The sequence below is a fragment of the Coregonus clupeaformis genome, unplaced genomic scaffold, assembly GCF_020615455.1.
Source record: "Coregonus clupeaformis isolate EN_2021a unplaced genomic scaffold, ASM2061545v1 scaf0249, whole genome shotgun sequence".
NCBI classification, from domain to species: domain Eukaryota; kingdom Metazoa; phylum Chordata; class Actinopteri; order Salmoniformes; family Salmonidae; genus Coregonus; species Coregonus clupeaformis.
The window spans coordinates 97,436-113,968 of record NW_025533704.1 but is presented as its reverse complement, the minus strand read 5'-3'; the positions used below and the strand labels follow the sequence as shown (position 1 = coordinate 113,968).

General features: G+C 46.4%; 2 protein-coding genes across 23 annotated transcripts in view; both read right to left on the bottom strand.

Annotated features, from left to right (window-relative positions):
- The window catches only part of LOC121543522 (myosin-binding protein C, slow-type), a 38,332-nt gene extending 35,954 nt beyond the window's left edge, over window positions 1-2,378 (bottom strand). For all 22 annotated transcript variants that reach the window (XM_041853438.2, XM_041853446.2, XM_041853439.2 and 19 more), the window contains exon 1: window positions 2,122-2,378. In XM_041853438.2, coding sequence (XP_041709372.2) covers window positions 2,122-2,143 — 22 coding nt within the window. In that variant the 5' untranslated portion in view covers window positions 2,144-2,378. The remainder of the gene's footprint in view (window positions 1-2,121) is intronic.
- An 11,799-nt stretch (window positions 2,379-14,177) lies between these two features.
- Window positions 14,178-16,095, bottom strand: LOC121542481 (transcription factor Spi-C-like). Its single transcript, XM_041851873.2, has 5 exons — window positions 16,052-16,095; window positions 15,809-15,896; window positions 15,498-15,601; window positions 15,238-15,337; window positions 14,178-15,018 (listed from the first exon to the last, which is right to left on the bottom strand). Exons 1-5 carry the CDS (start codon window positions 16,052-16,054, stop codon window positions 14,483-14,485), a joined length of 831 nt encoding a protein of 276 aa, XP_041707807.1. The 5' UTR covers window positions 16,055-16,095; the 3' UTR covers window positions 14,178-14,482.
- Between the last annotated feature and the right edge of the window lie 438 nt (window positions 16,096-16,533).

Genomic DNA, 16,533 nt, shown 5'->3' with positions numbered 1-16,533 from the left:
TGAGGGAGAAAGTGAGGGAGTGAGTGAGACAGCGCAAGAGAGAGAGAGAGAGAGAGCGAGAGAGAGTATGAAGGATGGGGATTAAAAGTCTGCTCATTCTGAACTATTCCAGGGACCAAGGAATCCAGGTCCCAAGAGCTCCAAGGGCCACTCAGCCAGCCACTCAGCCAGCCAGCCAGTCAGTCAGCCAGCCAGCCAGTCAGCCAGCCAGCTCAGTCCATCATCTCTCATCCTGCTTTTTAAAGACTTGGGTCTGCAGTCTAAACCAACACCACCTCCAGCAGCCTCCTCCTCTTCAGCTGTTCAGTCCTTTATAAGAACAATACTTTTTTCACAGTCATTTATCTAGTCTTCTGCAACAGAGCAGCTATTTATGGAAGGTGGTTGCGGTGGACTGGCATGCAACTGCCTCCCCTTCCCCTGTGTGTTTGACTCCGACGGGATCATGAATGTTTATTATGGTGGATGAACTTTCTGGAGGCATGTCTCCTGTACTAATAAAACACACTTTACAGTAGTGCTGTGTGTTATACATGTACAAGAGGAAGCTAACCTGTCCAACAGTTTCATGGTGCCTCACTCCGAAGCGACGCAATAGATTTTAAACTTCTCCTAGCTCACCCAGCCTCTGCTACACTACATTCAGATGTCGACATTTATTGAGAGCCCTATCAAAGCAACACGGGCAAGTAATAAACTGGTACTGAAATCCGAATAAGGCCAGTAAAGTGAATGGTATGTTTTTAGAGCTCACAGCTAACTGTTTAAAGATGCCAAAAGGTGGATTGGACCGTTTGCTGCATACCTGGTCTAGTCCTCATATTTATTGCCACCATATTTATTGAATAACTTCCATGAAAGCAATATTGCAAAGCCCTCCCATTCTAGCCTATAAGCCCCATTGTCCTACAGGGGAGAGAATGCACTGGCCGAGTGGCCTGGATGTATGTGTGGAGAGAAGAGAGTGCGTGCCATTCCTGATGTGCGAGTTCTGCTGCAGATAAAGCTACGGTCCACCAGAAAATAAACGGTTTATAATAAAACTTGTTATTCACTCCGTTGGGGTGGTGTCCAAGCGATTAATATACTGTACTGTTCCTGTACATGGGCATGTCTTACTATTGAGCAAAGTCCCCAAAGACCTGAACTAATGGAGAGGGAGGAAGTACTAGCACAGAATTACAGACAAGACGGACACAGAGTGATTAGGTCTATGCAGACAAGCAGCGGTATGCTATTGAAGGCTCTACCATAGAAAGGAGGAGGGAGATGAATATGGAGTTGGGATGGGTTTGAGGGATCTTGTTTGGCTTCTGCTGCAAAATAACATGTCATCCACCGTGCCATCCATTCATCAGTCATCAGCAAGACCGAGGACGGAATGTATCCATCATCCGGAAAGCATCTTCATCCCAACACGATCCCAAGACAGTCCATCCAGATTGCATCACCCTTCAGGGGTCTTCTTCGCTGGTGTCCAGCTCAGCCCAGCGCCAAGCACCAGGGCTCATCAACATTCCTCCACCAGGGCTCATCACGTCTCCCTCCAGTGGGCTCCTAATCACCATGAGACCACTGTCCATCATGCCAACAGCAGCAACAACAGCAGTTTTTTTTAAATAAACCTCCTGGATCTCTATCTCCACAGATGAGGAAGAAACATCCAAGCAGAAATACAGTACTGTTGTCGCCAAAGTCACTTTCTCAATTACCGTGAGCAAATTCCTGGGAACTCTCAAAGTATAGTTTAGAGAACTTATTTTGTGTAATGCAAAATATCTACTCAATAATGCCGACAAACAAACAAACACCAAAAGAAACCATGCAAAATATTTTGCCTTTATTTACACAACAAGAAAAAGGAATGAAGAGTTAATGGAACTTTTCCTCATATTGTATGCCAGTAGAGAAAACCAACCAATAATTACAACATGAAAGTAAAATAACATATGCATTACAATTAACAGTACCAGTTAATCAGCTGTTGTTAATACATTAAACAAGCAGGATCCTAGATGCAGTCTGAAATTCTAACAAAGCGTTGCTTCAGGACAGGTTGTACAGTACACTATGCTGAAATCCTTTCTGTACACTCAGTGAGGAGAACAGGGGCACTCCTACCTTTCTTTGTGGGCTCTGGCATCTTGAGCCGGGTCCCAAGAAAAGCGTCAACGAATGAAAAGCTGCAGGTAGGTACGTGCCTTCAGATCGGCGTGACTGTATGGGAGGCCAGGTGGGGCGTGGGAACCCTCAGTCCAGAGGGAGAGAGATGAAGATGGGCTACCACCTGGGACCCTCAGACCAGAGTGATGGGAAGAGATGAGGAGGGCACAGTGTGGGAATCTCAATGGGGGAGAGGCGGCACAGTGACACATCTAGAGGAGACTGGCTTCCTGTCTTTATATAGCAGGGCAGCAGGCCCCTCCTCTCTCTAGCTGACAGTACAGCTCCATCCTGCCCCCAGCATCACTGTCCTCACTGGCCTCTATGCCAGCTCTATAGCCTGCTCTCCCAGGGCTTCTGTATGGTGCTGGGGGGGGGGGGGGGGTCTTATTCTAAAGGCTCTAATTCCTCGTCCAAACAGTGGTGGATGATTGGTTTCCTCTGATTTGCTGAAAGTTGTTAGATGAAAAGATGCTGAGGTTAGCACTATGACGTACATAACTGGCCAGCTGCTAGTTTACTTTGTATTTTACACTGGTCCCTCAGGGCTGTGTGGCGTCAAATGTCTTGCTGTACAGGTGTGATGTAATCTGATAGGGGTACATACACTACTATCCTGGAACTCTAAAATACCATATCAAAACCGGTACAGATAACACATTGTTTGTGAAATAGATGCACTTTTAGGAGTAATACATGCACATTTAAAAAACTGAAATGGGACTGAACATTTCAACTGTTTCTAAATTAATTAATGTAATATATAGAAGGCAGAAAGAGGCTCTTGGGCCGTCCGTTGCCTATACAGTATAAAAATAGACAGCACTTTGGGAGTACAACACTTTGGGAGTTTATTTAGTGTTCCGTGAAATGGATGCCACCATTGCCCAGGTCATCAACCCTGAATGAGGTGGACATTGTGTGAGTGGAGCTAAAAATGACGCATCAGTAGGGTTGTAAAATTCCTGGAACTTTCAATAAATTCCCTGGTTTTCCCGGAATCCCGGTTGGAGGATTCCCGGAGTCAGGAGGGAATAAGCAGGAAATCTGCAACCCTTCTATCAAGATTTCTGGAAAACCAGGGAATTTACTGAACGTTCCAGGAATTTTGCAACCCTACACATCAGTCAGGGTTCCAGAATGCAAAAAGTAGCGTACAAAATAAGGCAATGAGAGAGAGGTCTGGTCAGTTACGAACAGTGGTAAATAGGGCATAAAAGGCAATGAGACATTTCGGGGCGTGAGATTAATCAGTTCCTCATGATTCAGTTACATTCATTAGGCCTATACTAAGTGCTATTTGAGTAACTTTGTGGGTTCGCTGCACATAAAAAGATTGAGAAGACTAGCTTATATAGACTTGCCAAGTGTCAGAGATCTGTGTAATCCTCGGGGGATGCTGTCCAAGTAAGTAGGCCTGCCTGTGGGGCCACTAAATACTGGAGAGCTGCCAGGGCGGTGGTTATATTGCTTATAAAAAGCTGTCATGAACCTTGACATTTGACATATCCGACATGGAAAGAGGGTTTGATAGAGAATTTTGAGATTGGTGCGATTGCTAGGAGGCTAATTAACCTTTTAGCACGTTGGGTGAGTGATAAATCAGGCAGTGACGATTCAGTCAACAAGGCTTAAAGCTGTTGGGACTTAAAAGGAGAGGTCATCTTGGTGCTTTTAGAACACAAACTATGAGGGCTTCTTATCGTGGGCAGTCCCAGGCTCCTGCTGAGACTTAACATAACATAACCACTCAACAGCAGGATTCCATTTCACCAACACGTCAGTTGTTCCTGAAAACAGTTCCACTGCATCTTGCGCTATCATTCACTGTATCAACAACATACTGAGGTGTGTCCAATATCAGCGCAGTGCTGCCCCTGTCCATTGAACACAAAGACCACAGAAGAGTGTTTACTGTATCTGAAACGACATCTCTGCCTGCAGCCTTTCAGGCTATCCTATTGAAATGGGACAGTAAAGCCCTTCATAAAGAAACCCTACAACTAATTTGTTGAATCTCTACATATGATACTGCACACCTACTATGCACATTGTCTCCTAATGACGTGGAAGACTTTAATGATTCACACCAGACAGATTTCATGAAGAAAAAAACGTGACCTTACTTAGGCCTAGTGTTAGGTGACTGCCTTCACAGATAGTTTTGAAGTATGTGGCCTTTCTTGGTAACAGACACACACAGGCTCTGTACCCCATTTATAACTCAGAGTGGGCTCCAGCGGTAAATGCAAGGCTTAGGGCAGTATCATGTGGGTCTGCTACAAAGAGCACACAAAACCATTTGGAATTGCCTGGTCTGGGCAGGAGTTGGCATCACAGGGGAGATTTAGCCATGAGGTCACCCTTGAGAGCTGATAGGGACAACCAGGGGGCAACAGTGCCCCTCAGAGGAACTACACTGACCCCTGCTGGTAATACAAGGACATAACAGCTCTTACGATTCTACCCATGAACACATGATGAAACTAACACCAACACATACGCATGACATGCTCCCAGGCATGTACACATGCAGACCAATAGTATGTAGACATACTCTAGTCAATGATTACATCAAATTGTTAACCTCACACAAAAGGAGAGATGACAATCACACAGACCAGGCAAAGGATCACACTCAGCCAAGAGACTGCTATTACAGTGATGCTCATTACTGCATAATTCTGTTCCCAGAGGAGAATGGCCCATTTTAAACGTTGAGGGTAGCATGGAAAGTAGACTGTAAATAGACTCACTCCTACCTCCTTATGGTGATGGAACTCCCCATGCTCTGATCAAATGTCTCTCTGACTTCAGGGCCCAGTTTTTTAAAGGTTATCTATCTGGATTTCGGCTATCGGATAGGAATAAATGCAAAGAAATAGAATGAATAGAACGGGGTCCCCATTCAAGTCAATGATTCATATATTCTATTCATTCTATTTTTATGCATTTAATCCTATCGGATAGGCGAAATACGGATGGATAACTTTTGAAAAACTGAGCCCAGGGGCCTTCCTGAGAGCAGAGGCATATGTGTTATGTATGGTACGACGTGCTGTACGTCGTACTGTACGTTGTTATGGTTTACGACAGTGTGCTGCGTTACGGATGAATGGGTTGTCAGAATGCGTGGCACATGTCATTAAACGACAGAGTGATGTTCAATGTGAAACTGTGCAGATGTCCGTTCTTTTACAACTAGGCTAGATATAACATTGGCGACGAAGATGGCTGAATTCAGTTTACCACCGCCAGCACCATTCCTCGCCGTGCCTGGCGAACCTCCAGTCCCGTGGAATAACTGGCTTGATAGTTTTAACACTTATTTAGAAGCTATGGACTTTTCTACAATCTCCGACAAGCGGAGGACAGCACTGCTCCGTCACTGCCTTGGTACAGAGGGACAGAGGATTTTCAGAGCGCTTGGATCGGCTCCTACATTCACTGCTGCAGTCAGCCTCTTACGGAACCACTTCGCCGGGAAAGAGCGAGTGCTCCTCCGACGCTACCGGCTACGGAAGAGACACCAACGGCCGGGTGAGTCCATTCAAAGCTACGTGGCTAATCTGAGGGATTTGGCTAGCTCTTGTAACTACGGGACACTTCAGGACGAGATCATCAGGGATCAGTTGATAGAGGGGACGTTATGTGAAAAGACAAGGGAGAAACTGCTTTTGGAATCGGATAATTTACAACTAGATGGAGCTATTAAAATAGCACTCCAGGTTGAAGGCGTTGGAATGCTCTTCTATGCTAACAGACAGCTCTGCAGCATACACTCGGCCCCCAGCCATTCTCACACAGCAGCTTCAGCCCGAGCAGGCGCACTACAACGATCACGCCTGCGCACGCCTCCCGCGTCGATAGCTGCATGGACACAGACACCGACATGCCCGTGCAGCAGGCACACAGACAAACAAACAGAACTAGCTGTGGCAACTGTGGGGCTAGCTCTCACAATTCAAGGGCTTCAAACTGCCCAGCCCGTGGGAAAATATGCAAGAACTGTTCAAAATACAATCACTTTGCGAAAGTGTCGTTCTGCCCCTGCTACTAGCTCCACCCAGAACAGGCCCTTCGTTTCATCTCACTCTCAACATGAACACACGGAAATCCGAACCGTCTCCACCAACCATGTGTCATTCAGGACATGCACTGTGCAGCTGGGTGAGGTGGGTTTGCCTTTGCTGCTGGATACTGGCGCTGCGGTGTCGTTGCTCAACCTTGCCACTTACTACAAGTTTTTCAGTCACCTACCACTCCAACAGCCCCCTCCACTGCCCTGTGTGGGTACGGTAGATCTAAGATAGACATTGTAGGCACCCTCCAGGTCCCAGTACACTACGGCACCAAACATCTGCCATCATTCACATTTCATGTTGCAAAGCCGGGTGCCAACCTCCTGGGCCTCGACCTCTTCACAGGCTTGGGATTCACACTGAGAGATGACAGTGGGTCAGCTATCTACCAGGTTACCTGCACATGGCAACAGAACTGGCCGACTCTGTTTGATGGACTGGGCTGCCTCACAGCCTTTACTCACAGGCCCCTAGTGAATCCGGGAAGTGACCCCAGTCATGCAGCCCCCTGCGGCGCATTCCCTTTGCACTGCGTGATGATGTCACAAAAGATCTCCAGTCACAGTTGGATGCAGGCATCATTGAGCCAGTCAACGCTGCCCCCGGGATTTCAAACTTGGTCATTGCAACCAAAAAGTCCGGTGGAATCCGGACCTGTGTGGATCTCCGTGCTGTGAACAAGGCCGTTGTCCCGGATAAGTACCCCTTGCCTACAGCTGAGGAGCTGACCGCACAATTCCATGGCTCCACGATCTTCACGAAGCTTGACTTTCGTCAGGGTTATCTTCAGGTACCCCTCCATGCAGCTAGCAGAGACCTCACGGCCTTTGTCACACACGCTGGCGTGTTCAGATATACACGCATGCCTTTTGGACTTAGCTCCGCCCCCAGCTGCTTCCAGAAGGTGATGAGCACCATCCTCGCTGGAATACCTGGGGTGGCGGTCTATCTGGATGACATCGTGGTCCACGGCCCTGACCTCCACATCCATGATTATCGACTCCACAGAGTATTCAGTGCTCTACTGCGGAACAACCTGACCCTGAACGGTGGAAAGTGCACCTTTGCAGCTCCAGCCGTCGAGTTTGTGGGCTTCCGCCTGTCGGCCAAAGGCATTGCCCCACTCATGTCGAACATTGAAGCCGTCCACCGGATCCCGGAACCGACCTCAGCCTCTCAGGTGGCCTCATTCTTGGGCATGACAGCTTACTACCTCCGGTTTCTGCCCCACTACTCTCAGACCACAGCGCCCCTTCGCCAGCTCCTCAAGAAGGATGAGCCATGGGCCTGGACGGCAGCCTGCTCAGACGCGGTCCGCTCACTGAAGAGCCAGCTCACCACAGCCCCAGTCCTGGCTCACTTTGACCCCGTCTGCCACACCATTGTCACATGTGACGCCTCAGCTGGAGCACTAGGAGCTGTCCTCTCACAGCTGCAGAATGGCATTGAGAGGCCCGTCGCCTTCGCCTCAAGGGCCCTGAGCCCCACAGAACAACGGTACTCTGTGGGCGAACGAGAAGCACTGGCCTGTGTCTGGGCGTGCGAAGGTGGCACCTCTACCTATATGGCCGTCTGTTCACACTCCGAACCGACCACCAGTCCCTCACAACGCTACTGTCAGCATCAGGAACTGGCCACAAGCCACTTCGGCTGCACAGATGGGCCGACCGCCTCAGACAGTATGACTATCAGCTGAAGTTCACTCCGGGGAGGGATAACGTGGTGGCAGACCTCCTCTCACGCTCCTTTGACGCTCCTACTCCAACCGTCTTGCCAGACGACAACGAAACAGAGCTTGCACAAATGCTCTACGCTCCTCTTCAGTCAGTCGTCTCACTGGAGGAGCTGAAGCAAGCATCGGAACAGGATCCCACACTGTCTACCCCTGCGCACCTACATACGCACTGGATGGCCAGCACATGTGCCGGAAGAGCTGGCGACTTTCGCCAGAGTGAAGCACGAACTTTCTTGCTGGGAAGAAGTCTGTGTCTCTCGAGGGTTTTGCACTGTGGTCCCGAGTGGCCTGCGTGCGCGTGTTCTATCCATGGCGCACGAGGGTCACTTGGGGATAGTCAAGGTCAAACAGCGATGTCGAGACCTTGTGTGGTGGCCAGGCATCGACCACGACATTGAAGCCCTGGTCAGGGATTGTGCTGCATGCCTCCTCAGTGGGAAAACAGGACAGTCCGCCCCACCCCCCTGCAGCCTCTCGCATGGCCGTCCCACCCCTGGGAGCACATCCAACTGGACATCTGTGGCGAGATCCATGGACACGCAGTCCCTCACCATCAGCGCTTCCTGGTGGTGGTGTATGACCTCCACTCTAAGTGGCCAGGAAGTGGTTCCTGTCGGAACTGTCACAGCACAGGCCATCGTGGACATCCTAGACAGCCTGTTCACAAGGTGGGGCCTACCCCTCACCCTTACCACGGACAATGGGCCCCAGCTAACCTCTGCCGAGTTCTCCTCATATCTCAGCAACAAGGGAATCAAACACATCCGCACGGCCTACTACAACCCACAAGCTAACGGAGGGGTGGAACGCTTCAACCAAACGCTGAAGAACGGCATCAGAGCGCACCTGGTCCAGGGGTGCACGTTCCAAACTGCTTTGAATCAAACGCTAATGCACTACAGAGCAAGCAAACACACAACAACACAGGTCTCCCGGCATCCCTCATGCTAGGTCGTGAGATGGAACTGCCACTGGACAGACTCAGAACACAGAGAGTAGCAGAACCGGCGACTAGGCGCACCCAAGAACAGCAGGCAGTGACCTGGGCACCAAAGAGCAATGAAACAGCGTTTTGACAAGGCACACAGGGTGAAGAAGTCGATCATTCAAGTGTCAGACTGGGTCCGAGCCCGACGGCCTCAGCGGTGCAACAAAATGGCCTCATTCTGGTCGGACCCCTTGCAGGTCAGTCGACAACTGGGGCCCGCCACATTCATGATGAGCAATGGATCACGCTGGCACGCCAGCCGCCTCAGAAAAGTCCCTGCCCCTCAAGGAACACGAAGGCACACAAAACAGACATGCAGGCCAGAGACGCCACCGGATGGACCTCCTCCACCACTACCACCTGAGCCCCAGCCTCTGTGGGTTCCCCAAGGGCCAGAGCCACAAGCGGTGACGGTGGAAGAAAGGCCTATGCGGGCACGAACTCGCCCTGCTTATCTGGGGGACTACTTAACCTCTTTTCATTCTTAGGCTCCGTTAGGTGTCTTAGTCAACCTCCAGGTTAATGGACTGAACTGGCTAGTTTGGAGAGTCCATCCGTTTAAGGGTTAATGTTTATTTCTTACAGGTATCACTCTAGGTTCTTGCCCTATGGACATTTTATATATGGTACCAGTCCCTGGTTTTGGAAAGGGGGGGGAAATGTTATGTATGGTACGACGTGCTGTACGTCGTACTGTACGTTGTTATGGTTTACGACAGTGTGCTGCGTTACGGATGAATGGGTTGTCAGAATGCGTGGCACATGTCATTAAACGACAGAGTGATGTTCAATGTGAAACTGTGCAGATGTCCGTTCTTTTACAACTAGGCTAGATATAACAATATGACTCTCTCTGGACTGGTTGACAAAAGTTATCCAAACCCTCCAGCTCTCCAGTCCATGTACCAAGAAATGTGGAGCTTGAATGACAAAGAAAATGCTTTATTAGGCCTACTGTAGTAACATAATAGGTCTATTGCCTAAATTCTATCCTAATATTTATGTATAGCCTTGAAATATTTTCCTGCAATATGGGCCCCTTTAACCAACAGTATTTGGCACTGTTTAGGGCCATTGTATGGGTAGCATTGTAGAATGACACCTAGGAACAGCCAACCATTGTAGGCCTAAACGAACTTCAATCAGTCACATCTGTAGCAATTAGGCTAACAGCCAATCTAAATATTGTGATGCAGTCAGTTGGCTCTATAACTTTATAATCTTCCTGTAGGGGCGTATTAATTCCGCCAATTCTGTTGCAAAACGTTTCTTAAACGTTTAAACGAAACGGGGCGGGACATACCTGAATTTGTCCAATAGAAACTTGTTTCGTTTTGCAACTGGCGGAATGAATACACTGACCCCAGGCCTACTCTTCACAAACAACTTCAAACGGAAAATGCCCTCGAACAAAATATGGGCCTATGAAAGAAAATGCAGTAGCCCGAACTCACCTTGGCACTCTGCAGCGTTGTCTGAACTCCTTTTAATGTATAAGCAATAGGCCTACTACATACTTTTTCAAAGAAACGTTTATCAGGTGGAAACATGGCGTCTCTCGATCGTGTCAACCGTTCTTATTACACCTCAGTGGAGTCAACAGCTGGGCAGGTGAGATGATTAATTATGCACGTGCTCCATGGCTGCCTCAGATTTTTCCCGCCGTGAATGTAGTTCCCATCATGCAAATGTGAAGACTTCGCTCATGAAACATTGTTACATTTAGTTGAAAAACTGAATGGATTATGTCATTTCATTAATTGAAAATGCATCAATGCCAAACTAGTCACCTGACATGGTTAGGAGGTCTGGGTATGCGTTTCAATTACATAATTTTTCATGAGATTTCTTAGACTTTATTAACATTTAACAAGAAAGAAACATAAGTAAACATTATGAAACATAAATATTATAAAATATCTATTATAAAGTGGGGTGGTTCGAGCCCTGAATGCTGATTGGCTGAAAGCCCACGGGTATGACAAAACAATAATTTTTACTCTTCTAATTACGTTGGTAACCAGTTTATAACCCCAATAAGGCACCTTGCAGTTTGTGGTATATGGCCAATATACCACGGCTAGGGGCTGTATCCAGGCACTCCGGGTTGCGTTGTGTTTAAGAACAGCCCTTGGCCATATACCACACCCCCTCTGGCCTTATTGCCTAAATATACACTGAGTATACAAAGCATTAAGAACACCTGCTCTTTCCATGACATAGACTGACCAGGTGAATCCAGGTGAAAGCTATGATCCCTTATTGATGTCACTTGTTAAATCCATTTTAATCAGTGTAGATGAAGGGGAGGAGACAGGTTAAATAATCGTTTTTAAGCCTTGAGACAATTGAGACAAGGATTGTGTATGTGTACCATTCAGAGGGTGAATGGGCAAGACAAAATATTTAAGTGACTTTGAACGGGGTATGGTAGTAGGTGCCAGGCGCAGTAGTTTGTGTTAAGAACTGCAACACTGCTGGGTTTTTCATGCTCAACAGTTTCCCATGTGTCTCAAGAATGGTCCACCACCCAGCCAACTTAACACTACTGTGGGAAGCATTGGCGTCAACATGGGCCAACATCCCTGTGGAACACTTTCGACACCTTAGGTGTTCCTAATGTTTGGTATACTCAGTGTATATGTGCATAATATATGTATAAGTATGTATGTATAATACTTATATGCTCATATATGTGTGACACATGTAGTATTAAAATGTTTATTACTGAGTATACCAAACATTAGGATCACCTTCCGAATATTGAGTTGCATTTAACAAGTGACATCAATAACGGATCATAGCTTTCACCTGGATTCACCTGGTCAATCTGTCATGGATAGAGCAGGTGTCCTTAATGTTTTGTACACTCAGTGTAGTATCCTATAGCAAAAGCCTAGACTACATGCTAGTCATATACCTCTGTCTGTGTAAAATCTCTCACAACAGGCCTAGCTACTGATAAAAATCTATAGCCTAAATCAAGTCAGTCTTCAAATGATTGATGATTGAATTGATGATGATTGAATTGATGATTGATATTTACAATGGATTACAGTTTTTCATGTGAAAATGTGTCCTTTACAGTCTTCCCTGATGGCACTTCCGCAAGGCACTCAAGGTGGCTCTGCTGAACTGATAGGTCAGTTTCTTCTTCACCTTGAAGATCTCTCCAGACCGGGCGTAGTTCCTCAGCGCCCTGGACATCTTCTGGTAGGTCATTGGCCTCCTGTTGCCTTTCCTCTGCCCCCAGAGTGCTGCTACCTGTTCCTTGTTCCGGGAAGAGAAGCGGAACACTCCATCTGCTGCCGCTGGCACCCAGGAAACGCAGTGGGCCATTCCAAGGTTCTCCAGCATCTCAAACAAGAAGTGAAACAGACGCACCTTTCTACCTGTAACCACAGTAACAATGATAAGATAGAGCGGAGCGGTTAACAATATCCCCTCAAAATTGATAATAAAAATCCCTTTGTGAGATGCCCAGCTGTGATGGTGTTGGCGCAGCTAAGTGGTAAAGTTGTAAACATTTAGCTAATTTGATATGTATGTAAAACGTACAGAGATAAGCGGTGTATGGGACCATTGTCCTTTACAGTTAAAGGCAGGTCTCTTTAGGTATTGGTCCCTCAGGGCAGCATGAGCTCCAGTGGCAGTATCTACTAACCACAAAAAGGGAACTTGCCTCTCTCAGCAGGTCCAGTGTGGTGTGTGGGCGCTGGCCTTGCTGGCATAGTATGTGACAATGTGTGGTCTGTCCCTTTCTCAGGCGGTGTAGTGGTGTTTTGGTCCAGTAGTGTTGTTGGGTAGCCACCGTGTGATTGCATAGCCTGAAAAACACGTTTTAATTGTATGATTGAGACAAGCAAAACATCACCCAATGAACTATAGCCCTGTACTGTGTATCTTTCACAGATCAAAGTGCTGTCATTGTATGCGTACCATTTCCTCATGGCACCAGTGATCACAACAAGTTTCACCAATGTTTCCTTCCATGGTCACTGGGGTAGGCAAAGCACAGACACCTCCCACTGCAATAGTGTAAAACAAGAGGTGGCATTAAAAATATACAATAATCAATTTATTTGTATGATTCGTAACACTAATAGAGAATAACCTTTTTCTTCACCATCTCCTCCTGTGCCCTGTCTGTAGTGTTCCTCCAGAAAGTCCAAAATCACCTCCAGATCTGTCTGGTTATCTTCGAAAGAATTCTGACAAAGATAACCGATTCAAATTGTACAGCAGACTCACACATACAGTTCCGATTGTTGGGAGCGTTCTGTAAAGCAATGCGCCCGTGTTTTTTGTGTGTGTGATGACAAAATACATCACTGTGCAGTCTATCCTTAAGCTTATAACAGTCTCATATTTACCATCATTGTCGGATGCACGTAGATTGCTGCAGTCACAGGTCCTGATCCCAGGTTTTTCACAGAGTTGTGTGTTAGATGAAATGCATGGAGGCACTGTGTGACACCCAGCCTTTTATTATGCCTCCGCAACATGACAGCCAGTTGGGGCTGCCTTGCTTATCGCCTGGCTTGCACTACCCACCACAACTAGGCTACTGAAGTAAACCTTCACCACAGGAACAATGACCACCACCCCACAAAGCCCACCACCAGAGCAGCACTGTCTCCCAGGACTGACCACATCCTCCCCGCTGTGCAAGATAAGAGCAGCCATGGGCTCTCTTGAAAGGAAAACACCACTTATCACCATGGTTGGCCTTTTGGGAAAGCGATACACCTTGTGTTCATGTCTTACAGAGTATGGATTGATGGGGAATTGTGAGTGAGGGGTAGACAGTGTTGTTATTGCCGTTGCACAAGCAGACATATTTGGCTCATTCAACAAAGTTCATGGTTTTCTCATTTTTTTGCCTGTTTTTTTCCTAGGACACAACAAGGATGGGACACTTGTTGGACCTCATGACACTTTCACCATTGTTAGGTAAGCAAGAATGGCACAGTTATGAAGTCAGTTATGAAGTCAGTGTTGAAGTCAGTTATGAAGTCAGTTATGAAGTCAGTGTTGATGCAGTGTTGAATAATTAATTGCCTAAAATAAAACAGTATACACAGTACGAACACAAATTATAAAACAAATATTTTTTTAAATACATCAATGTGCGCGAGATACAAAGTATTTCAATTCATTATTTACAAAATGACATGCAGTAATACATGTTCATATTTGAAACCAACATTGTCGTTTTTTCCCTTTATATGTACAGTACCCACACCAAATGCTTATAACTGGTTGACAGTTCTCATAGATAAAAAAAAGTTAATATATTTTCATTATTTACATATTCAATGATCCACAACACCTGATCATTGGTCATTACATTTTATTTTAAACTGCACAAGGTGCTGACTAACGAAGGGAAAACATTTTTACATTTTCTTTACCATGACTGTTACGTTTCCTGACACACGTAACACAATGGCTGCAAAGTTGTAGGCCCCCACAAAAGTAGCAGTATGAATTGACAGCTAGCTAAAGCAGCTATTAACCTCTGTTATTTTCCACAGTGACATTACCGGAGTTCACATCTTGGTGACTGGATGAAGTGAAGCTTGTGGCAAGATCACAGTCTCCCTGGAGGGAGTAATGTCCATACCAGCTGTGCCAGTCAGGTGCAGCAGCAGAGCCATAGTAGGCCTGTTCAGCTGGGGCATGCTGCTGGTGGAGGAGCACCTCCCGCCCAGGGTGACCAGCCCCGGGGTGCCCGGCGGGGGGAATGACGTGACTGATGCCCCCAAGCCTCTGGATGATCAACGGGTTGAACTGGTAGGTGAGTTTGCGGCGCACCTTTACGATCTCGCCCGTTCGGCTGTAGTTGCGCAGCGCCCGTGCCATCTTCTGATAGGTCATTGTCTTGCGGTTGCCCTTGCGCTTGCCCCAGCACTCGGCCAACTTCTCTTTGTTCTTGGAGATGAAGTGGAAGGTGCTGCTGCCACGGTCTGTCCACTGGATGGAGTCAGCCATGTTGGGATCGCCCAGAGACTCATGCAGGTACTCATAAAGACGCATCTTCTTGCGACCTGATGATATTAAAAGTTTGACTTTAGATATAATACAATTCTAAACAGACATAGATTCAGTTGTAATGATGTCAATTTGATACTTGGCAATCAAAAATCTGAAGTAATAGAATACTAACGTATTAGAAACATGTTCAATTCTAGCATGTGTAGTTGTACTCTCTCACACCTCTTACAGACATTGTCATCGCTCATCACTAATGGCCAAACTCTGCTCACCTTTGCCGTTCCTCGGTGGCGGTGCGATGGAGTAGAACTGGGGGTACTCCACGGTTCCAGATGGACCCAGTGAGTCGTCAGGAACAACATGAGGCCATGACTGGCAAGACGAGGAGAGAAAGACTGGCCAGGTGAGTCACATCCACATGAGACATGACACATACATGTACTGTAACCACACATCACAATAGTGCAAACTTGGAGAAGTCAGTCAATAGTACTATACTGGTAAAATAGAACCACTTGTTCTGTACACTCACCGTTTGCTCATTCCAGTCATATGGGCCTGGCACATCAGACGGGTGTGTGATGGGGTAGGAGCACATTATGCTCGGTCGCATTGGAGGCTCAAAGTACTTGTACTCTAAGTGGAGGGAGAAAAAGGGTAGTCATTCAATACAGTCTTCACTGCCAGAACCAAGGAGACTAAAACGTATGAAATAATTTTCCTGGCATGCTCAATACAAAAAAAGTATTAACAATAATGTCTGTGCCTAATATAATGATGGTGATTGTTAGCGTTCAGATTTAAATCTAGTTTTCTGGCATGAGTGTTGGAGTATAAGTATACCTGTATCACAATACGGATCGTCAGAGTGCCATTGAATCACATCAATTGCATCCTGGAAGTGCTGGTTGATGTCATTATCCAGGGAGCTCTAGGAAAACATCAATAACATGCAATCAACTACAATGTCATCAAATCGGAGAAAAGTTCAGCCACAGAATGAATAGGAATAAAATGCTTATTCTAAAACAACATGAAATGTATTTAAAATAAAACAAAATTGATCTTCAATTCATCACGACTCACCATTTTGTATGTTTGAGCGTAAACGTCAGACAAGGCGAGTAGTGTCTGATCACTGTCTGTGTGAGATGGATATACTTGTGCAGGTAAATATATAGTGGTGTAAGCCCCCAATATTCACCTTTTGGCTAAAACGAAGTGTCAGATAAAGAGATTGGTTTATTTAAATGGGTCAACGTCAACTCGTGGTTGGCAATACTTCTCTTTTTGGAAGAGCAGATCAGATACACCTCCCACAATCACTAGATCAGATCACATGAACAACAATAACCTCTCTTATGACTTCATTTATCCAGGAATATCTTTCAATAGCGTTCTAATATGCATTTCTGGGTTGATATTTATCAACATACATATTATCTTATCATAAATGCTTTTCAGTAAATATAGACTTTACTGTAAATTGAAATCTGAGCCTTGAACTGCTGGGGGAAATTTCCATGTAGGTTTTTTTTTAATATATAATTTGCATTATATCTTCAGTG

Bases quoted from the DNA above. Each gene is read 5' to 3' on its own strand.
- LOC121542481 (XM_041851873.2), bottom strand. The intron at 15,602-15,808 runs GTATACTTATAC...CCCTCCACTTAG, and splicing joins CGATCCGTATTGTGATACAG to AGTACAAGTACTTTGAGCCT. The intron at 15,019-15,237 runs GTGAGCAGAGTT...TAATATCATCAG, and splicing joins GCCACCGAGGAACGGCAAAG to GTCGCAAGAAGATGCGTCTT.